Source organism: Passer montanus, unplaced genomic scaffold, assembly GCF_014805655.1.
Source record: "Passer montanus isolate IOZ18808 unplaced genomic scaffold, ASM1480565v1 scaffold20, whole genome shotgun sequence".
NCBI lineage: Eukaryota > Metazoa > Chordata > Aves > Passeriformes > Passeridae > Passer > Passer montanus.
In genome coordinates this window covers 8,817,571-8,841,235 of record NW_024366592.1, presented here as the reverse complement: position 1 = coordinate 8,841,235, position 23,665 = coordinate 8,817,571, and the positions used below count along the sequence as shown (strand labels likewise).

Sequence of the window (23,665 nt, the reverse complement as noted above, 5' to 3'; positions counted from 1 at the left end):
TGAAGTACACTTTTAAGGACTCAGCTCCCACAGGACATGTCATTCCCAACTCCCAATAACATCTCTGCAATCCAGAAAGTCACCTCATGTCTCTTGCCAGACAAACCAACATCTCTGACAAGCTTAATGAACCCTAAACCAGCAACATCCCCCTCACATTTGCAAGCAGTGTGCTACATTTGTCATGGCTTGGTACCCTGTGTGATAATTTGTAATAGTTCATGGCAGAACTGTGTAAATGACAATGCACAGAACACCTGTAAAATGCTACCCAAGGATTAATCTCACAGAAACAGGTGGAGTTGCAATAGTGGGTCTTTCCATAGTCGTAAGACAAGAGGCTACACTCAAAATATTAAATTGTTCATTCATTATGCTGGGCTAAAACCACTTCAATACAATGCAGATACCATTGTAACCTAAAAACTGAATGTTCCTGTCCCCACAGCTGAAGAATAAAAGGGGAAACATACTCAGTAATGTTTCTCACTATCAATAATCCAGTTGTGCTAAATGACAATGTATGTGGTATCTTTCATTAAACATAGTTAACAATTGCTCCTCATAGCAAATATGAAATTTGATAATGCCAACAATACCAACAAAGGGCTGCACAGGATTCCTTTCCTCTCCTCACCATCATTTTATTCTATTAACTTCTGTTACTGGGGAATAAAATCACTTAAATAGGGTTTTAAACAAGTCAGGAATTAAAAAAAAAAAAAGAGCCTTCCTTCCTCTGTCATTAGGGATCTAAAATAGTCCAAACCACAGGACTAAAGATATTTATCATGTTTTATTCTACTGTAATGCCAAGATTCAAGTGTGGTCCATGCACCTTCTAGAAAGTTAAGCCAATCAACAAAATGTTTCATTTCCTCTGTCCTTCCTCCCCTCTTATCCAGTACATTTCCAGGTTTAACAAGCTAGAGGATTTTAGAAACTGCCTTCTCTCCTTCATCAAGAAGGATTTCACTACGTGCACTAGATACATTCATGAAGGGTAAGATCCAGTTCAATAAAGACACTAGACCCTGGCATGGAAGACAGTTTCCAAGGGCTCTAAGCGGGAGATTATTTCATTTTAAGCATTTCTGAGGTAAACTGCATTTCTTGGACCGTTAATCTCATCATAAACTGAAGTACATGTAAAGTGAAAGAAACTTTTGTATTTAACCAAGCCAAAATGACACTCTCAAGACATTTAGCCTGTAAAAAGTAGCCCCCAGTTATCAAATGCCAGCAGTATATCAGCATCTGTGTTGTGGGTGCCAAAAAGTGATGCTGCTGACAGAAGAATCAAGTTTATCTGCAAAGTCAGCACCTGTGCTTTTGACTCAAGCTTGGTTTAGGTAGAAGAAAAACCTGTATATTAAAAAACAAGCTATTGATACCATTTTTTCACAAAACATCTGGGACATCTCAGAGATGTCTTACTCTCATGTCTGCTCTGTAGAACTCAAGTGACTGATGAGAAGCAGCTCACTCCATCAAGCTTGTGCCACAGTTTCCTTACAGGAGACTGGTAAATCTGCATGCAAATTCTTGCTCCTTCCTCAAGTTTGTGTCATACACCACTATTTTTATAACAGGGAACATGACAGGGATTAACAAAAATAAAAAAACCTATGAACATCTGAATATTCACTACAGTACCACTTCTCAGCAAAACCACTTTTTGGTGTTTCCTTTGGTGCGAAAAAGGTTCCAGTAAAGTCCATCTAACCTGCAAAAATTTAATAAAACCTGGCATTTCCAACACTGGCAATTTTCTTTAAAGGTCAGCATGTTCAGATTTGTATGGTGCTCTTGAGCCTTCAGGGTTGTTGTTTTTTTCTTTCCTCCTTTCTCTGCATGAAAGAATGCAGATGGGATGAGGAAACTGAGAACTTGTCAGTTCCCAAACCAGTTTACATAAACCAGCCCTAATTAGAGCCTAAATCTGCTAGAGTCAGCATCATGAGAGATCTCCGTATTTCCCTGAGTATCTCAAAGACTACACGAGACATTATGGACAGAGAATCACCTATTACTGATCTTCAAATAGGCATTGAACAGAACCCACAAAAATTCTCAGTGTAAATAAAATGAAATTAGACTGAGATTTTATGTTGAAATATATACCTCTGGAAAGTTTTCCTGCATTAGTTCTTGGTGGCAGCATAAAATTTTAGTGTTGAAGCTAACTATGGTAAGGTCTAAATCTTTTACACTGTTATGGAGGGACATATCAGGAACTCTGTTTTTCAAAGAAAGCCTATTATGGCATAAAAAGTCCTCCTCCATTTTAGGCACCACTAAGAACTGCAATAATGACTTTTTTTTAAATTCGGTGCCAGAGATGCTTTAGAATTGTTAACATTTTACATCCATGTGATGATATTTAAATCATTATAATGAAACCATAAAGGCAACACTTCCAGTTTCACACAAGTCTCTCAAGTGAACTACAACATGCACTGCCTCAAATATCTCACTTCTATTAGTTTTTCTCTGGGGAGGCTTCCTCTCCCCAAGACACTCTTACATCATTAAGCCAACATGCAAAATTAAACAAAATACTGAGTTTTGTGACATCTGGCTTTAAAAAGACCACAATGACAAAAATAAAAACCACTTACACTGTAGTAAGCAACATGATGGTTTATACTTTTCTCCACAACATTTCAGTATTCTTTTCTGCTCCCAACTCTCCACACTATCATAACATTCAGGAAAGACTCATGCATTTTCTGTTGTAAAATACATTAGTTTCAATCAAAAAAGGTAGAGAACTGACATGCCACCATGCTGCCTGTCAGTGTTCTTGCTGCCCCACACCATTAATTCAACCCTCCTGCTCACAGGAAAGTGCCACCAGCAGCCAATGCCAGCAAGATCCTGCTGAAAAAACTGCAAAGTCTGCTGGAATTGATGAGTGTGTTCATTACAAAATATTTTGTCTCCACTATTGACAGTGTTTTCAAATCCTGTCTCTCACATGGTAACATTGAGTCAGATGGAAAAACAAACATTTCCACTACCTATTTAAAGCTGAAGATCACTAATTGGAATATTGCTCTCTCTTGGATGATGCAGAAAACATCCTAAGCAGTAGGAGGCAGACAGCACGATGTATGACAGAACACCTGATTCCAGTCAGGTGCTAGACCTTTACCATTTCATATTGGATCACTCAAACCTGCACTCCCAACATTTTCTCGTTTTTCACGTGGTCCTGGACAGCCTAGCTTGCTGAATTAGGAGCATTGAGGTCTCTGAAGACGTGTTGGATTCACCTCAGAACACCCAGGCATGCGTTTGCTGCCCTACTGACAAGCTTTGCTCGTTAGACCAGAACAAATTTCTGGCAATGGCCTGATTTGTACACTCAGTAATATAGGTGTAACTACAAGGTGGCTTCCTTTTGGACAACTGAGTGTACAGAAATAGAAGAGAGCCAAAAAGGCAAGAGCAGTAGTGGTTTAGCCAGTAGCCCAGCTAGCCCTGCAGGACCACGAGGCAGGAGCAGTGCTGCTGCTCAGGGCAGCAAGCAGATGGAGGGAAGCCGAGCACTTTGGCAAAGCTCTGGGCCCGTGAGGCTACACAGGGAGAGCACATGCAGAAACAGTGTGAAGAAAGGAACTGTCACATGGGGACTGAGCAGTAAATAATTCTCAGGCTAGGGCAAGTGTTGAAGCCAGGACTGAAACAGAAGGCATCAACTGTAAAAAAGGATGTACTAAAATGCATCAGCAACCACACTGGCTCTCTATACTCTTCAGCTAGAAAAGGAAAAATTCTTCATCTAGACAATTTATGGAGCTTAAAATTTCACTACAAATTATAATATGACAGAGGACCAAGAAGACATTTTAATTCAATCATTGATAGGAATTTTTCCTTAAAGAAGAATTTTTTATTATGTACTCTGAGTTGAACCAAGATCCACTTTCCTTTCAGCCGGTAAAACTTCCAGAATGACAAACAATTCATAAAAACTACTAGTAAGTTACGCAGTCCAAACGAGACAGGAGCTGCTGTTGAAATGGTGGTTTCTCAATAGGAGAGGCAAGTTAAGATCAAGCAAGTTCAAATTCAGTTGCTCCTTAACAAATTCATTTCAGAGTAAAAGAGAGCTGTGGTGCCATTTTGTCAGTGGCAGCTGTGTTTTGAAAGGTTCTTGCCGCTCCCTTCTGTCCCCTGATACTCATTGCTACACTCAGAGGTGCCAATACAATTGTTTGCATGACTGTGCTCTATTAAGGATTTTAAGAACTATCCCATTTAAAGTGGAAAAGGCAAAACAGTAAAAATATCACAATAAATTACTTTAAGAAAAATATAGCCTATACAAGAAACATGCCAAAAAAAGAGAAATACTGATGAGGCAAGTTAAGACAGAAGTAACAGAAACATCTTAAATTGAATCATTCATGTCTGGCAAGAGATACATCCTCCTTCTTCCTCCTCCCCTTTTTTCCAAGTATTCCCTTCCCCAAGAAGAAAAAACCCCACCCATGCCTAACAAATTCTACTGCTAAGATCCTGGAAGAAATACACAGAATGCAAAAACCAATGCAAGATGGAATCAGGAACCAACACAAGACCAGGAATCAATTTTTCCTGGTCTTCAGTAAGAGCTAAGATGGAACTCCCTGCAACTTTCACTCTAAGACACAAGAGGTAGCAAATAGGATAGAGCATATAGGGGAAAATAAGAGAAGCATTGAGGAAAGCAGAGAGGGGAATGTTTGCTAAAAAAAAAAAAAAAAAAAAAAAAAAAAAAAAAAATCCAAAAAAAAATTCCCCCCCCCCCCCCAAAAAAAAAAAAAAAAGTAATTGAAGTTTACTATATTGGTTAGAAGAAACCATATTTCATGTTTGTGTAGCAAAATCTCCTGGTCTTGTGTCTCTATTTGAACAGGCACATTTTATGACAATTCAACATTCCAGACAAACATAAAACATTGATGTGAAACAAGGCTGAGCTCAAAAGACTAGCTATGACTATTATTGCTGTGTCTTCTGATTAAATATACATAACACCTGCTGTAATGTGTAAAAACAGACGAAAATCTAGAGGGTTTACTTGTTTAAAATAGAAATTGATTGCTTCATGAACAGCCCACTTACCAAAGCAGGATTTTTATTTAGAAATGTGCCATTTTCTATAAACACCAACAGAGAATAGTATGAGGAAGCCTGCAAGATATTTTGGATGGCAAATAGACTATTGACACGGCTATCAGAGACTACATCATCACAAGTCATGCTACTCTTAATTCAATTACACAGCCACTGAACAATTTCTGCATGAACATAAGTGTTTAATTAAAAATAAAATACACTTAGCATGTCCTTTTTAAGTGCTCAATATAAAAAATATCTGACACATTAAGGAAAAACTCCACCTGTTCCCCTAAGAGACTATGAACAGGAGTTTGAGACATGCACAACATTTATTGTTAATAACATATTCCATTGGCTTTGATATTCTTTCATGAAAGCAAATGACAAAAAAATCAAACAAATAAATGTTCTTTAAAAATATTTAGGCTTCAAACAAAACTTCTACTTCAATATTTTCCACCTAGCTTGAGACAACAGAGCTCCAATTTAAAGGCTCTATATTCTTTAGACTGGAAGAGAAAGGAAATTCCTGCCTCAGGAATTTTGAAGCAGCAAGGAACCCAATCCCAGAAGTTACAAAGGATGCAATAATGCAATTTCTCTTACACTGCAGAAACAAATCAGGAAGCATCAAGAAGCTTATGACCTTATAACGTTTCCAAGCAGGATAAACCACACTGAAGTTAGCACAATAAATACACTGCAGCTTTTAGAGACAGCCCAAATGGGAGCTTTAGTCACTGGGGTTCCCCATCTCATGAACTCCACATGCTCCCTGTCCTTTCCTGCTGTCAGACTGTGCTCCTGCTCCTTCCCACTGCAGGAAAAGAAACTTAAGGAAGGCACTGTAGAATTACCAGAGCAAAGCTGCTCTCAGGTTACTGTATGAGGTAGCTCCCAAGGTGAGCACAACAGAAACAGAATTTGAGACAGAGCTTCCAGTTAAACTTTGGGAGAGTTCATATGGCCAAACTAACAGAGACAGGTTTCGACCTTCATGCACTGTTCAGTCATGAAAAATAAACTACCCGATTTAATATTTTCCTTCATCTCCCAAGGGAGGGGGGAACCCCCAAAAACCAACCAAAACACACATATGAGCATAACCCAGCACTACATGCCTCAGCCTAGATAAGTGTTTCACAAACACCTGCTGGTCTGAGTGGTTGCTTTCCCTGTCTACAACAAACTATACTTAGCAAGCACCTGTGCTTTTCACCTGTCCTCCTACAAATAATTCCATCCACAAGAATTGGTCTTAAACACTCTGAAGAATCCAAATAGCTGCTGTTTTATTTAATTCATTACTTTCATCCTACTGGTAATATCCTCAATTTTTCCAGTTCTCTCAAAACTAAAAGCATCAAATCTCAAAATACATTTTCATAAACCCCATGTCCACTAATGCATTAGAAGTGTAATTTCTGATTAGGAGAAATGGAAGCAAGAGCTATAAGTATTCACTCAATTCAGCATACTTGGCTTCATAAAGTATATTAACTCTTGCACCTGCATTCAGAAGATGTAAAATATTTATTTCTGCTTTTGGAAAGAGCTAGAAAGCTATTTAACATCATATTTACAAGTTTTAAATGTGGCCTTCAAGGCTGATACCATTTAGGAATGAAGGAAAGTACTGGGGAATATTTCTGAAGTATCTCACCTAAGTCACATAGCTGTTTTTACTGAATATATGATCCAACATAAGGCTGCATTCTATTCTCCAATGACTGAGTTTTATTTCCAAATATAAAATAATACAACCATTCTAAATTGTTAGTGCAGTTTCACACAATAGCACGTTTCAATGATGGCTCTGGCTCATTAAAAAAATACATCAAAACTGTCATTTGGGCATTATTTTAGAAAAAATCTGAAGGTTTCTAGACTTATTTTCACCTGATTTCACTGCTTAAACTTTATGCATGGTAAACAGCAACTGTAAATACTAAAGAATCACAAGAACAGGTCAGTACAGAAACTATATTCAGTTTTGTTTCTAAGTTTCTAATACTCCCAGGATGTTAAGAAGATTATACCTTCAAGTGACACCGTCTGCTTGGAATCCAGTCAATTAAAAAAGAAACTGGATTTACTTTCATTTCACATTCCTCAGCTTTCCTAATCCTTCTGACAAATTTTACAGTTTTAAGAACATGGTTGTGGTAGAAGCAGCAAAGTAACTACTCAGAGGTAAGCAAAGTAAACAGACTAATACAATTTATTTTCTTGACACTTCCTTGCTTGTATTAATACTGGATAAAATATTTCTTGAGAAAACTTTGATTACCATGTTGATAAGCATTTATGTAATTTTTTAAACCAAGTTACTATAAAAAGCACATGCACTCTGGAAAGACAAAGGAAAATTATCTTTTTTTTTTGTTCTTTCAGAATGGAACAAATTACATCTTCTAAAAATTGAATGTCAATGGCTGGAAGCCCAAATCTGTTTCATCCTTCACCACAAGCACAGGAAGTAAGGTCACTGACAGATTTTAATTGAAAACATCTTCAAACCAGACTTCTGCTCTAGATCAGGATTTTGTTCTGTGACATGCAATTTCTATCCTAATATATCACATAAGCTAGTCCCAATTCTGCAGCAGCTTCAGTTTTAAATACAGCCACCACTGGAGAAGTTACCCAACCAGAATCCAGCGTAGCTGACAAACAACCGCCTGTCTCCCATTCAAAAAGTAACCTGATACTAGCCCAGAGGGGTCTGCTACATAAATGCTTGGAGCTTTGTCTCCAAGTAGTATCAGCTGTATCCTTGTGGCTTTGTGGTTGAGCAGTGCTCACTGCAATCTGCATACATGAGGAATTTATTTACAAGAGCATTACGAGCCACAGGAAAAGGTGAGACGGGCTCAGCATCTAATCAAGTTCACACCCAACTAGAAGAATAAATGCTCCCTCCACCACCCTGCAGCATTAAACAGCTGCCTTTAAATCAGGAAAGAACTTTACTTAGAGACTCTCCACAAACCAACTCCATATACTACTGGCTGGGGAGCAAAAAAGGGAGAGCCCTCTTTTCTTATAAGAATTCATAACAGTTTAATTTTCTTATTCTGTATCAGAAAAGATTCAGTAAAAAATTCAGTCCACGCCCCGTGGGTGGGAGAGAGTGCCCTTGGCTGTCTTGCTGATCAGACCTCGGCTGGACAGACAGAAAAACTTTGTAGATAAGGAACAATAAACTCAACTGAAGACCGAAAAGCAAGAGTCCAGACTCCTTCAAAGTGCGGCCTGCCCAGAACCACCTTTTCCCGTGTTGGGGTAGAGACGAGTAACAGCTGACCCCGACACAAGAGCGTGTGAAATAAGAAAAAATAGGCTGAAAACAAAATCTGTAAATTGTATCAATACTAAAGAAAAAAAAATCCTTATCTGTATTATCTACCTGTCCTATGTGACCATTTATTTTCAGAGTGTATATAGAGTTCTTGAATTTATCTTACCAAACATCTGAGAGTTTTCTGTTAAAACTGAGACCAGCTACCCATTTAGATAATGCCCTTCTCCACAGCTCTAAAGTGAGGATGCTCAAGTCAAATATTCCGGGCAGCCACAAAAACCCCTCCAAATTTGCAGTATCAAGCAGCCCTCCTCTTAGCACAAGACTTCCCAACTCAGCCTTCCATTATGGATACCCTTATCTATATTCCCAACTTCACCCACTCCTACCACAGCCCCAGCCCAGTGTTATCTCTGCTGTTCCTTATTTCAGTACTCTCCTGACCAAAATTTGTATCTCCCCTTGCTCTCACCCTGCCACATCAACCAGTTTCAGAGAGAGGGCACAAAGACAGCTCCACACTGCCTTAACTGTCCAGAAAAGCTTTGTCAGAAGTGAGAACTTCACATACCTGAGCCCAGCCCAACAAGCTCACAGCTCTAGCCAGGACACCCCTGCTGCTATCCTAGCAGTTCTGCTCCAGTCAGGATGCCAGGTGGGAGACCTGATGTCTCTCAACTACTGAAGAACTAAAGATTTGTTTTCTCCCTTTGACACAGACCCAGAGATAGCAGCACACAGAATGTGGCAGCTGAAAGAGTTGGTCTGGTGCCATTTCTTTGCCCAGTCTCCCAATTGTCTTCCATCACTTAGGGCCTCTTGCTTGCACCATCACTTCCTTTGAGGGCAAATCCTACATTCTGTGCCAGGATGAAGAAGTTCCCAGCTTGACGAACTACACATTTCATAGTAATAGCACTACAGTGTTTTGATCTCAATACTGATCTCTCTTTCCCACCTCTAAGATATAAAAATGCTAGTAAAAATTCAGTTGATTAATAAAGACATGCAGACTCGCATCCATACCACTTCCTTGTAGCTGTTGTCTCAGTGATGCAGCATTCTAAAATGCTTCACGAACTGAACTTGCACGGAGAGCAACTTAAGAAGTTAGTGTGCTCCTCCTGCCTGTTAGTACCATGGATAAAAACACTATAACAAGGATTACAAAATGTTCTCTGAAACCTTTAAAAATTATAATCCTGAAAATTAACCAACATAAAAACCACAGATTGTTTCTTAATTTGATCAGTACACCAAAGTTCTCAGTAATGAATATCAGTACCAATGCTGCAGTCTGCACATAAATGACATTTATTTATTTGCTATTTATTACTTGTAGTATCTCACAAAAACAGAACTGCAAAGTATTTCATATCACTGTTGCTATCCTCTTCTATTAGATCATTCTATAAGCTCATCTGTCAACTCCAGTGACACACTACATTATTGCCCCAAACCATGCAATTCACAGTTTCATTATCTTCACTGTTAAAAAGATCAGCAGTTAGAAAACCTGTCTTGTCTACTTGAATTCAAGTCTTCTTTTCTTCCTCAACATAAACAACTATTTATTACCTTTCCCTTTATGCTTAATATTTTACATGTTTGAATAAAATCCTGTCCACATGGCATTTTTTCTACATTAGACAGTCCCAATAGTTCTGTGAACTGAACTGTCTCTAGTAGCCTGTCTCTTCCTTGAAGGACAAGGCCCTTTACTAGACACAGCATTCCAGCTGGAGCTCTTCTGCTACTGAAGAAAACAACTGAGTTATTACACAGGATATGCCCAGTCCAAAACCAATGTGTTCATGAGGCCCAGTACACTGGGATCCTGCTGAATCCCATTCTGTCCATGACCCCTGATAGACACCAGGACCCTTAATACACCCTACAACATTGTCTAGTCCCCATCCTAGAGCTATGTAGGTTTTCGAGTCCTTCAGTATGACACTATTATGCATGTCCCTTACTGAAAAGCATGGATTTCAGGCCCTTGATTTACTGTGTTTCCACCATTCCTCCCTCCTCTTCCCCTTACTAGCAGGTGAATTTTAGCCTCTTACCTATTTCAGACCACAAGAACTAACATGCTGTCTTGACCAGATGGCTGAAGACAAATCAAAGTTCTATACAGGATATTAATTCACGGAAGAGAAGCTTCTCCAAATCAGAGGGGAGAATGGAAAAGGACTAAAAGGATTAGAAAACAGTTTGCATATGAAGAGCAAACAGGTAGGGGATCTAAGCTGAAACTGCTAAAAGTGAAAGTGAGTAAACATCAGTAACCATGATTTCTTTTAAAGAACATTTGATTTATAAAAAAGCCCAACATCAAAATCCTACTACACTTCAATACAGCACAGTACATCTTCCCATCTCTAAGGCAAGTTAACTCACTAAAAAAATCTTAGTGTGGTAAATACATCATGTTACACCACCACCTTACTTTCTATTTGCTTACAACTAGTTTATTTCTTATATTTGTTTTCTGTAGAGTCAAGTTCTGCAGACTGGTTTATCATCTGCTGGATCTTTACTGTTCTCAAGACAAAAATCTGGCTTTCTGACCAACATTTTGTGCTCACTGTTATTGCACGTGGACATTCCTTAGGATCTTGAAAACCAAATGAGGAACTGCATCTGAGAAATCACGCTTTACAAATGGTGAAACTAAGAAACAAGGTCAAATTCTGAGAGCCTAATTTGAAACATTAATTAGTATTTAGAATTTCAGACACAACACCTATTTAAGAACAGCTTCCCCTGACTTATTTGGCAGCTGGAAGACTGAGCATTTCTGCAACACAGATCCCAGAGGTCTGACATCCAGTAAATGAGGAACACACACAGCTAGGGACCACCTGTGGGAAGCTTGGTTTAAGCAACTTGAGCATCATTGAAACTCTGCAACAGCAACACAACTCAATTGTCCAGGACAGCATTTGATTACATTAACAGCAAAACCTTTATTCAAACTTCCCTGTCCCTCCCTTCATATCACACCTCAAACATCTGCTACAGAAGGAGCAAGAGTCCTGCAGACAACCTCTTCATTTGCTATCCAGTTCCCATTTTTCCCCAGAGCAGGATCAGTCACTGAGCACAAGGATGGCCCCATCAGTGTGTAGGTGTGTGCATGTGCCTCTACAGCTATAAATGTTTTCCATATGGATACACGCTTTGTGGCCATAGCTGCACAACAGCTTGCAGGTACAGAAGTCTAAAACTGTATGGATTAATAGGTTATTTTAATGCCAATATTTCCAACTTGCTGATTTTTGTCTCTGTAGTCTTCATATGCTGCTACAATTTTTGTGCAGGAATTTTTCCAGTTCTTAAACAAACTTAGAAAAACACTTCTGTCACAAGGCTGATTCATGCACATTCATGAAATGTTCCAAGAAGCAGCAGCAGATTATCATGCTTCTGGCTAAGAGGGGAAAAGGACCAACACTCTGAAGCCCTGAATTCTGTGCCAAATTTTGAAGGAAGTGGCCCAAAGCAGCAGGCACACATTTTCCCATTTCTAAATTGCAAGCTTGATGCTTTTGGTCACATCTCCTCCAGTCTTGTCCCAGTCCCTTGTCTTCCCCACTTCTGATTCATCCTTTCAACACTATTTTTCTTGATGCTTATTTTCCTTTTTTAAACTGAGTCCATCTGTGTTTCCCAGTGTGCTTATCCTACTATCAAACTGCATTGCTTGCTTCACCTAGGATTCATTTCTGCATTGCAGTTTCCCTCATCTACAGACCTATTTTACATTCCTGACTTACTGTCCTGCGTCCTGCTCTTTATGCCCTGCCCATTCCAGTTTCTTTCACCTGAAAAACCTTCTTGCAATTTGTGTCTCTTCCCCTCCTACAACTTCCAGGTTTCTGCACACATCAACAAACTGAAGAGTGACTGAAAAGATCCTCAGACCCTACTTCAAACTGAACCTAAGTCTCATGTTGGCTCCTTCTAAAGACTTCTTTCTGTTTGCCCCCTTGGCCCTGATGCAAAGACCACCATACAACCGTGCACCAGAAGGCAGATGCCAAAGACACCCTCAAGAAAGTAGAGCATCACATCACAGAGACATGGCCTTAAACACAAGGCAGGCAGGTGCTCAGTTCTCAGCCCTGAATCTCAGTCCAGTCCCACTTCTGAAGCAGTTCAGACAGACTTTCACAGCAAAGTCCAATCTTTCACCTAACATTTTAGACTATGGGAAGAGTGCTGAGTACATCTGCCCAGGCAACACATATACTCCAGGTCAGTACCGACAGGTAGGTGAGGTCTAACAAGACTAGTCCATATTGAAGCTTCAGCCAAGAACAAAAAAAGTCATCTTCTCTCATACAGCCGCATCTACCTAAATTCAGTCATTACAAGCTTTCAAAAAATAAAAATCACTTTCAAAGCAAGACTGGAGAAAAAAATCCCCTCAGAGCAGACACAATCCAGCAAAGTTTAACTGCACTGCTCCAAAGCATAAGTGTATTAAAGTTGTTCAGAAAAGAAGCTGGCAGAACTCAAAGCAGAAGCCATTGTTTTCCTCTTGCCTCAACATCAGAAGTTGCTGAACTCTTTCAGCTGATATTTTGCAAAGAAGAAAAAGCTTCAGCCCATAGCCAAATGCACATTTCACAAAATTTCAACTGAAATATTTAAATTTGTTCTCAACTCCACTGCAAAGCAGAAATACTTCTCAGACACATCTTACAACACCTTACAGCTTAAATAAGATCTAGAACAATCATACCCATTGCCAATATTTATATGGGCATCTTACATGCTATTACTTACACTGACAAATGAGTGATATGAGTACTGATGGTCAATTTTACCTTTTTTCCCCCAATCTCATGTGTTACAAAAAAAAAAACCCAAACAAACAAAAAAAAACTACCAAAAAAATACATCACTAATGAATTGCTCTTACAAAAGATTCTTCCTTAGTCTTCCAAAACAGCTGTCTCCAGTAACACCAACAGCTGAAAACACAGTACATATAGGGAGTATCAATCAATTTTGTTATTGAATTCATGGGTGTTTGGCAATCACTGCAGAAAAGCACAGCAATATATGACTTTTCAAGAGCTAGAAAGGCATCACATCAGGTAACTCCAGAGTGAAACACTGTCCATACTTATAAGGACTCCATGAGAATGCAATTCCTTTACATGAGCCAAAATAGAAATTGACTGCATAATTAAGTTCATTTAACGCTACTGTTTTACTAAACTGTGGCATTCTACAACAAAATTTAAAGGATAACCACTTCCTTGCAGCTTTTTTTCCTTATGCTCAGGTTCCCAGAACACACTGTATTTAATAACTCTTATGCAATTAGCATTCATCATGCTGTATGCCACAACAGGCCAGGCTGGAGACACACTGGTACTTCAGGACATCATCCACAATAACTCTTACACAACCAGTGTGATTCATACTGTCTGCCACAATGGGCAGAACTGGAGACTCTCTGGTAGTTTAGGACATCAGCCACAATGAGATTTACTTTCAAATGAAGGAAAGCCATGTCTCCCACAGCTGAAGTGAGACTGTATTATTAAGAAGTCTATTCTGCTTCATTTCTCTCCCAAGCAACTCCCACACATGCACACACATTCTGAACTGACAAGCAAGAACTGGGATGTCAGAACCTGCCATTTACCACAATCACCAGCTTCCCAAGACAAAGATTTGTACTGCAGCAGGAGTTACTGCTCTTTAATGTGCCCAGCTCCTGAAATCTATCACCCAAGGTAGGTCAAAGCTGTTAAAGCCTGCTTTGCTAAAGTCATGCTGTATTTCAAGTCCAAGCCCCGCCTGAGAAGTCTAAGACCTTGCTTCACAAAAAGCACTCACAAAACAGAAATCACTGAACAAAAAGCTGCACTGTCCACTAGCTTGTTTAGCATTCTTACTCCTTGAAAGAACATGCAAACAAAAAACACATTTCCTCTGGCAGGACTACAAGTGTAGCTTGTAGACACGAGGCTGACATAAATAAAGCAAGCACAGCATAGAAAGCAGTCATAAAGAGAATCCTCCAACCATATGGGTCTTCTGTGAAAATGAACTGGAAGCAAGCTTGACAAGCTCAACTGGCCACAAGAGATATGATGCCAACTCAAGTGTTTGCAACAGACTAATGCAATTAAGTTGAATAAACAATATCCTGCAACTGTCCCATAAGACAGCTACATCTGATTCCTTGCTTGACCTCCACAACTTGCCTTTGGTCCCCGAGTCTCTGAGGAGACCCACTGCAGTCTTTTCAGAGTCCACAACACAGAGTTCTCCTCCCTCCCATGAAAACAGCACAGCGAGACAAGATAAATCCTCCTGATTGTCAGTGCGGGAGTTGTGCAGATTGTGCAATGAAACAAAAGTAAAAACACAGCCTGTGCTGAGCAGCAAGACATTCAAATAGCCTGGCCAAGGCCCTGCTTTGCTGAGGTGTTCAAAGGCAAACCCACCTTCAGCACACTGGCATCCAACCACATACTAAGAGTTCAGCATCTGCTTAACTGGAGAAGCTGAAGCCCTGATTCAGCAACATGTGACTTTTGTGGGAGCTGGACCAAGCATTCCAAAACCCAAGTTGTTTAACTACTAAATTTTCTAAAGTATTGTCCTTGCTATTTCAACTGCAATAAGGGGCCACTCCACTCTTACTGTATGCTCCTTCTGTGTAACTCAGAGCTGTAGGAGTTTGCTCTTGCTGTCCCTGGACTGGTCAAGACCACATGGCACTGAAAGGCAGAAGAACTGCACCCTAGAGAGATTTACAAGAGTTATAAATATGTTGATCAGTTAAGTGAACGCTGCCCAAACCTAGGGCATTTGGTCAATATACAGCTCTTCTGTTTCACAACACCCATTACACCATCAAAACATTCAACACTGAAGACAAGATTCTGATAAAGAGGATGTTTTCTAAACCTTATGGGCCCCAGAAAAAGAAATCAGACTTCTGTCATGCTTTTAAATAAAGTACTTCACCTTAATGAAAAGGAACAAAATATCCTTGCTCTCTTCAACCTACAGACTTTAAATCTCTGCAACCAATGGACCATTTCTGAGATGCCAATAAAAAAGCATCCTCTGAAGAGCAAGTTTACTCTTGGTATCCCCAAGTTCACTGCACATGATTCACATGCCCAGTGGAAATTGAAAACATAGAGGACTCTCAAATGAAAACAGCTTAAAGGCTCCTGCCCTAGACTGAGCAGGAAAGCAGTGCTTTGGGCAAGATCTGTTGTCTCTAAGTATTCTCTTCCAGCAGCTCAAACACTGGCTGAGTTACATAATTTTTCTACTGCTGTTTTTAAGTTATACAAGAATGTACAAGAATCACACAACTGTTTACAGAAATTCACAGCCATGTTTAATTAAAAGCTACTATGTATCAGAGAAACAAACAAGAGCCTTCACTGACTTACTATGAAAATACAGAAGAAGCCCAGCCATTCTCAGAGGCAAAAAACCACAAGTAAATTTCCAACTTACAAACCTAGTGCTTTGCCTTCTATTTGTATGCAAATCCTGATCTATTTAAGAAAAATTGCTGAAGTTTACAATTAAATATCAATTTTCATGTAGCCTGGAATGGAACATCTCTGGTAGGCTAGGACGGGAGCTGGAGGAGAGTGTAACTTCCCTGGAAAGCTAACTAGTCACCTCCAAAACACAAACTACTTTCTGAAGTGGTATAAAGGATTATTATAAAGAGATAAGCATGTTTTATAACACGAAGGGCTCTTAAGCACCCAACAATAATCACCACAATTCCTGTGTTTGAACAAAAGAGTCAACACTAATTGGTCCGCTTTATGAAACAGGTTACTGCAGGCTCTTATCACTTCTTGCCACTTATCAACAACTTTCTGATGTTGTGTAAAATGTATTACTTTATGCCTCTTATCTACCAAAATGAAAACCTAATTACAGTAAAACTGTACCTTTCCATGAAATGACAGTTATTACTATTTTTTTTAAGTCTTAAAGATGAACTAATAAGTGCTATGGGACCAGAACCAAATGAGACATCTTTGTGATTAAACTGTCTGCTTAACTACAGACTAATTTTGATACCTAGAGCCACAAGAGAAAAGACGAGAGAAAAAAAAAAAAAGGGTCACTGATTCACGGTTTTTCCTGCTTAACTACAGACTAATTTTGATACCTAGAGCCACAAGAGAAAAGACGAGAGAAAAAAAAAAAAAAAAGGGTCACTGATTCATGGTTTTTCCAAAACACCTACTGAATTCACCACCCTCTGGAGCCCGAGCCGTTCTCTCCATGCACAAGCCATGCCACGGCGGTGCTTGGAAAGTCGTACTGGGCGTTTCGGGAGGCTCCGAATGCCTCGTCGCTCGGAAGCCGAAGGAGAGCCAGGCTGCGCTGCATGCACCCCGCAGGTGCCAGCGCAGCCCGACACGGGGCACCTCCAGCCGCCGCGGGCGCTGAGGCCACAACGCGCGGTGACCGCTGCCCGGCACAGGACACCCTACAAGCTCGAAACGCCGGCTGCCCTCTTTGTCCCCGCACCGCTTCTCTCCTCCGCTGCCGCGGGTCGTGCCCCAGCCCCTGAGCCCGGCGGCTGCCGCGGCCCCGCACCGTTCTCGGTCTGCCTGCGAACAATGCGCGCCTTTTCTGGCGGGGCTCCCCGGCCGCGCCGCGCCGGCCCCCGCCCGCCCGCCGGCCCCGCCGCATTGTTACCGGCGCTGCCGCTCCCGGCACGGCCCCCGGGCCCGCACACCTGCCCCCGGGCCCTCTTTGTTCCCTTACCTGCGGCGGGAGAGCCCCGCAGCGCCGGCACGGCCAGCAGCAGCGGCAGCAGGGCGGGCAGCGCCGGCCGCCACCGCGCCGCGGCCACCGCGAAGCGTGTCATCCCCTCCATGGCACGGCACGGCCCGGCCCGGCGTCAAGTCATCGCGGCGGTCCCCGCGTCCCCCCCGCGGGGGGCTGGAAGGGCTGGGCGGGCTCGGCGGCTCCTCCCGGGCGCATCCACCGCCGGCGGGGCTGGGACGCCCGCGGACGGGAGGCCGCCGCAGCACCCACCCTTCCCCACGCCCACCCCGTGGGGAGCGCTCACGGGGGCAGCGCCGCGGCGCCTCCCAGGAGCGGCGGGGGAGGGCGAGCGGTGCGGCTCGGCGCCCGGAGGGCAGGCGGAGGGGAAGCCCCCGCACCGCGGGATAGCGGGGCTCCTCGGCGGGACGGCTGCGGCCCTTCACGTGTGAGAAGGCGGCGGTGGCGGCAGCCCGGACCCGGCGGCCGCTCGCTCCCCGCCCGCCGGCGACGCGCTGCCCCCGGCGGAACCCGGCGCGCGGCGGCGGTCNCCCGCCCCTCCGGCGGGGCGGTGGGAGCGGGGGCGGGGCCGTGAGGGGCGGCACGGCCGCGGCTCCGCCCGGCGCCTCCCGCCCGGGAAGGCGCTGGAAGTGCCCCGGGATGGCCGATGGCCGGTGCCTGCCGCTGTCTGCTCCCGCACCCGCTGCTGCCTGACTGCGCGCTCCCCTGGCACAGCGAGGTTGGGAAGCCGCTAGTCCCGTCCATGGGCCCTCAGGGCAGGCTGAGTGGTGCCTGGGGTGTTCCCTCAGGCGGTGCGCGGAGGTGTGAGAGCTGGAACAGCAACGGGCGCGGCAGGACATCCACACAGCATTAGAGTTGGTCCAGGAGATTGCAGACATAAGGACAGGGGACCCTTTCACCGCAGGCTTTGTCCTGAGCCCTGCTCTCCTCAGGAGCAGGGGTGTGCAGCACTTCTTTGACGAAATATACTGAGCTGGGAGGGGAGCCCTGCACAGGGCAGCCCCAAGAGTCACACCAAGTGCTTGGGAGTGTTGTCCAAATACTTCAGCTCTGTCAGGCTTGGTGCTGTGGCCACTTCCCTGGGAAGCCTGTTCCACTGAATAAACACCTTCTGGGGGAAAACCTTTTCCTAATATCCTGGCTAAATCTCCCTGACACAGCTTCAGGCCATTCCCTCAGGTTCTGTCGCTGGTCACCAGAGAGAAATCGGGGCCTGCCACTCTGCTTCCCCCCACGAGGCAGGTGGAGAGTGCTGTGAGGTCTCCAGGCTGAACTGACCAAGCAACCTCAGCTGCTCCTTGTATGGTTTCCTCTCAAGCCCTTCACCACATTCCTGGCTCTACTTCGGATGATTTCTAATAGTTTTAGATTCTTTTTTTATATTGTGGCACCCAAAACTGCACACAGAACTCAAGGTGAGGTTGCAGCAGCGCAGAGCAATAATCTCACTTGACTGGCCTGAGATGCTGTGCTGGATCCATCCTAGCACATGGATGGCCCTTTTGGCTGCCAGGGCACACAGCCACTAAGGAACACCCACCAGGGACAGCTGGGAAAAGATCCCACTACAGATTAGAGCTGGGCTCACATATTTTTCAGCTGCACTCACAATTAACGAGGGTATCAGTTCATCAGGAACACATCCATTGCAACAGAAACAACTCACTCCCAGTGATGGATGGAGGGAGAGAAGGATTCATTTTGCTGACATGCAGAACTATATACCTGTACCTCACATAATGAACATCACACTGAAGTATTAGTCACTCAGCAAAGGAAAATAAAGCATGGTGAGACCTTGGCAATGGAAATAAGCAAAGATGAAATTACATCAGCTGAAGATGTGGCTCAATATAGACACCACAAGTAAAGAGAGTGGGAAATCTCAAAAAAAACCCCAAAACCCTGGTTTTACATTAGACGTTTTCAGGGTCAAAAAGTCCACAGATGCCATTTTATCAACTATGATGAGTATTTCAGGCCTTCTAGCACAATACTTTCCTGTACTATACTGACCTATAATTTCATTCTAAAAGTTGTTCTCAGTCAGCAAGATATAATTTTCTTTCAATTTGTACAGTGGAGAGATATTTTACAGAATATTTCATGGGCGTTTACAGCATATATTTTCAATCTAAATTGAAACATCTAAACATCTAAGGTATAAAATCTCATGCAAAGATGTTAAACATTGCAAAAAGAAGACCACAGTAGGACAAATCCCCCTCCACCCCATAATTTATGAAATATATAACAGAAAACTGGATGCAGAAAAACTTGTATCATGTCACCTTTTTTCCCTTTTATCTGAGCAAATAAAAAAATCAAGGCTTGACGATTACTTCTGTTGCATTAAATTGCTGATAGAATAAATAGTGGCTTTGATATTCCTTTTAATTTACTAAAACCAGAACCCATTAGGACATAATTTTTTTCTTTGCAACTTGCCAGTCCCTGAAAACAGCTCAGCTCAAAAGAGCACTCTAGCCTTTTGCTATAATTACATACCCACCATTTGTGGATACAAGCCATGTCAGGTACTTCATTGCTGCCATCTCTTTCAGTTACTCTTGTCCTCCCCTGCAAATCTGCAGTGCAGACTAAACAATAGCCACCAAAAGCTTAAAAAAACTCACATCATTCCAATATGACTTCATTGTAAGCAGCTGTGTGCATGCATGTTTGGCATTGGAGCATGCAGTGACATACTCTTTCTGTTTGCAAAATGTGGTTTTCTTTTTTCTTTTAATAAGCTAGCCCTCAGTAAGTGAACGGGAATCCATCTCTCCTTCAGATTCTGTGGGAGTTTTGGCAGTGAAGACCCTTGAAATACTTACTTACAAAACATATTTCAGACCCTGCCTATCACCTTCACCTAAAGATACCGCATTTCACTGTGGTCCTAACAGTGCCTCTAGTAACAGAGCACGTAATGCTGCCTTTAGTACATTTCAGATTGCCTGTAAATAATTTGTTTCACCAAGACCCAAAGGTAACTTTCCAGAATAAAGTGTGAGAGTTCTCTCACATTTCTAAGATGTCATCCATAATGAAATACTCTGCAACCACTACCTCATTCACTGTCTCACCTAACACGATTTCCTGCTCCAGTTCCCAGAGTTCAGTTCACGAAAATAATCTCTTTGTCTTGTATTTGGGTTCTTGTTCCCCAGTTTCTGTGTCTTTTGAGACCAAACTGGTATTTATGTTACTTTCCCGCTTCCTGGGGCAATTTAAGAACTGTCACATTTCATTACATATTCTCTATTCCCTTGCAATTTCACACATTCCAGCAGACACCTCCAAATTAAAGTCCTGTTGTTAAACAATAACCAGCACTGAAAGAGGAGCTGTGAGGCAGTTACCTGTTATGCTACTGTTCATCCTCTGTTTTGGGCTGCTGTTTCCCAGAAGGTGTGAAAGAATTTCTCAAATCTCAGATGATCCTCTCTCCAGTCATACTTTGCCATACTGGGGCAATGCATTTGCAGTTTCAGGTCCTACTCCTCTTAGTAATTACATTAACTTTAGGATTTTTGTACTGTTGTTTAGTTTCTTTAATTTTTTGCAGTCCTGGAAAGCCACATCACTTCTGTCGACCTGATTGACATTTACTTCACTCATTTGTCTTGATGAACCGGGGCAGGATTCATGCACATGAACTTGACATCTTTGTGGTAGCTGACTCCCACTGATTTAAGACCAACTACCTTCTCTCCCTGTCTCTCATCTCCTTTTCACCTATTGCAGATGCTAGAGATAAAAGATGCTACAGAATAACCAGCAAGAACTTCACACAGATGTCCCTTGTTCAGATGACATGCTGGGATTTGTGATGGAGGCTGTGTTTTTCCTTTCCCTTTGGAACAGCAAAAAACCCAAACCCAAAACACCTTACATGCTTCTAACAAATATCTTAAGTCAAGAATGACAGTTAATTATATCAATATAAAAAAACCAAAACAAACAAAATTCCTAAAGACCTATAGGACACTTCAGATTCCACTAAAACAGAAATCTTAAATCAGGTCACATTTTGTTAGGACATTAAAACAGACCAGAAATAGTGGAACACTGCAAACTCAAAAAGTGAAAGCAGTTATAATTTTAACTAAGTTTTCCACTGCAGCTTGCAAATGCATTTATCATAAGAAGTAACTGACTTGGAAGGTGAGAAATTCTTTTCTGTGGTATCCTGCTGTGATCCATGGTGATATGGAGCAAGATATGAGACATCCTGCTCAAGGGAAGAGTAGAAGCAATCTTTTCTAACAGTGTGACTTGCAAGGGTTATTTACTTACTGCTGAATGACTTCCCATTGCACATTCACCAGGAAGCTTTTGACATTACTGAGCTTTCCACTACAGCGACGGCTACTCTGATTTATCACTGGGTCAAGGCTGAGGATGCAAAAAAAATCAAAGGCTGTGCAAAGTATGATTAGATTAATGATGACAGGCTTCACCTGGAAACTGAGAGTTTGTTTTGTGAAGGACGTAAGGAGGGAAAAAAAATCCCACAACATTTTAGATAGGAACCTTAGAAGTGAATACACACAGAGGGACATTCAGAAGCTGCATCCTCGGCTGTGGAAATGTGCACCCACACTGCAGTGATAGAAACAAGAGCGTCCTCAGAAGGCTCTTCTTGGAAGTGCTCACATCTTGTTGCCTAGGTTTTGCTGGAAAGAAAAGTGCGAAATTAGACCCTCTTGGCAACCTGGAAGCACTTTCCAATCACCTTGCTTTTTGTGGCAAATGTAATACCCAAATCCAGAAACACAATTCTCAAAATTGCGCATCAGAACCCTGGTTCAGAGACACTGAAGTGAATCAGAAATCATCAACATTATTTTCCATGGATCCAGACAGCTGCCCAGTAATTTAACTTCCAGTTATTTCTAGTTTGGGACTCAGTGACCAAAGCTACTGCTGATATATTTTCCTTCTGTGAACAACATTCGTGTAAAAAAAACCCAGTTTTTTTTCTCCCACTCTTTTGTTGCTGCTGAAATTTGTGCAGAAATAGACTTTTGTGAATGTTTCCAATTTACTGAACTACCTGGGCAGTGTTCTAGCCTGGCTTTGTGAAGACCTTCAGACAGTTTGTTGGACTATTCCAACGCTCTCAGACATCTAGTTTTCTTACCAACGCTTGTGTCTGAGGAGCAGAGAATGCTTTTTTAAAAATTAATATTTTCTTTCACTCTCTGCAAAGCTGTGTGCTATTGAAAGTCACATGGTATGTGACATAAAAAAGACTCAAACTATTTAAAGAACAATACAGCTCAATCTTACTGTGCTCTTATGCTCTATTTCTGAATTCTCACACATTGCCTGATGCAAACCTATGCTCTGGGTTACTTCTGCTCTGCCCTACTCCTTTTAACTAGATTAGGAAGTACAGTAGCAACAACTGCTGGCACAAGAAGAGAAAAAAGATTACTTTGAAACAGTTTGGTTTCATTCTAGAAAAGTCCAATGAAAGTACTAGAAAGTATTTTTTCTAGGTTAAAAAGTGAAAGGAAAAAAACAACCCAACCTTCTTAAGAGTATCAATGTTTGTATTTCAGTAGCTTAACAAGACTCTCCTGTACAGTCTCATGTTGTAACAGTGTAAGAAGCATTATTGGGAACTGGCACCAGAAACACTCATACAAATACCAGTAGCAAATACCAGAATCTCCCTATATTAAAAGTAAAAAGGCAAGACATGCATGTGGGCTCTGTTTTCAATCCTGAGCTTCTGAGCTGGAGAAATACACAAAGATACAGAGGTAACTCCAGGAAATAGCCTTGCATTTTTAAAAAGTAGTTGTCTAATAAATGTCTTTCTTTCACATTTTCCACTACAAATTTCATTGAGACATTAGAGAGACTGCCCAAGTACATCTCTGTTTTCTGGCAGACTCATCATCTTCTTGCAAATACCACAGGCTGTCTACTTAATCAAGTTCCTGGACCTCTGGCACTGGATTTGCAACACATCTCTGATATACAGCTTCATACTACTACTCTGACTGCCCTCCCTGACTCCCTCCCTGACTCCCTCACTTTCACGACCTGCCAAAGCCTTTTATCTCAAATCCATGTCTCTTCAGTCTTCCAGAGAAAATGCGTCACAATAATGGGCTTAGTGTTCCTCCAGCAGAGGAGTGTAGATAGATGTCTGAAGTGTTGGTCACTTTTCCTTCATACCTACAGCCAACCTCACCTTTAACTATTCTATTTTGTTCTTAATCTATTACTTTGTAACACATAGACACATAATATTCAGAAATCATTGCACCACAGATATATTTTGCTCTATCAAACTATCCTTCATTCTTATTCACTGAGTATCTGCAAATAATTCCATCTCTTCTTAGCTAACTTACCCTGTTTAAAATAACAGTGTAATAACAGTAATGCTATAGCACTGATCATAACAGCAATTAG

At 41.8% G+C, this 23,665-nt stretch overlaps 1 protein-coding gene across 7 annotated transcripts in view; it reads right to left on the bottom strand.

The window, feature by feature from the left end:
* Positions 1–17,747, bottom strand: part of KIAA1549 (KIAA1549 ortholog) — a 142,072-nt gene extending 124,325 nt beyond the window's left edge. For all 7 annotated transcript variants that reach the window (XR_005627352.1, XR_005627353.1, XM_039708056.1 and 4 more), the window contains exon 1: positions 17,207–17,747. Coding sequence is in view for 5 of the 7 variants with exons in the window: in XM_039708056.1 (XP_039563990.1) it covers positions 17,207–17,318 (112 nt within the window). In the remaining 2 variants the exon portion in view is untranslated. The remainder of the gene's footprint in view (positions 1–17,206) is intronic.
* Positions 17,748–23,665: the final 5,918 nt, after the last annotated feature.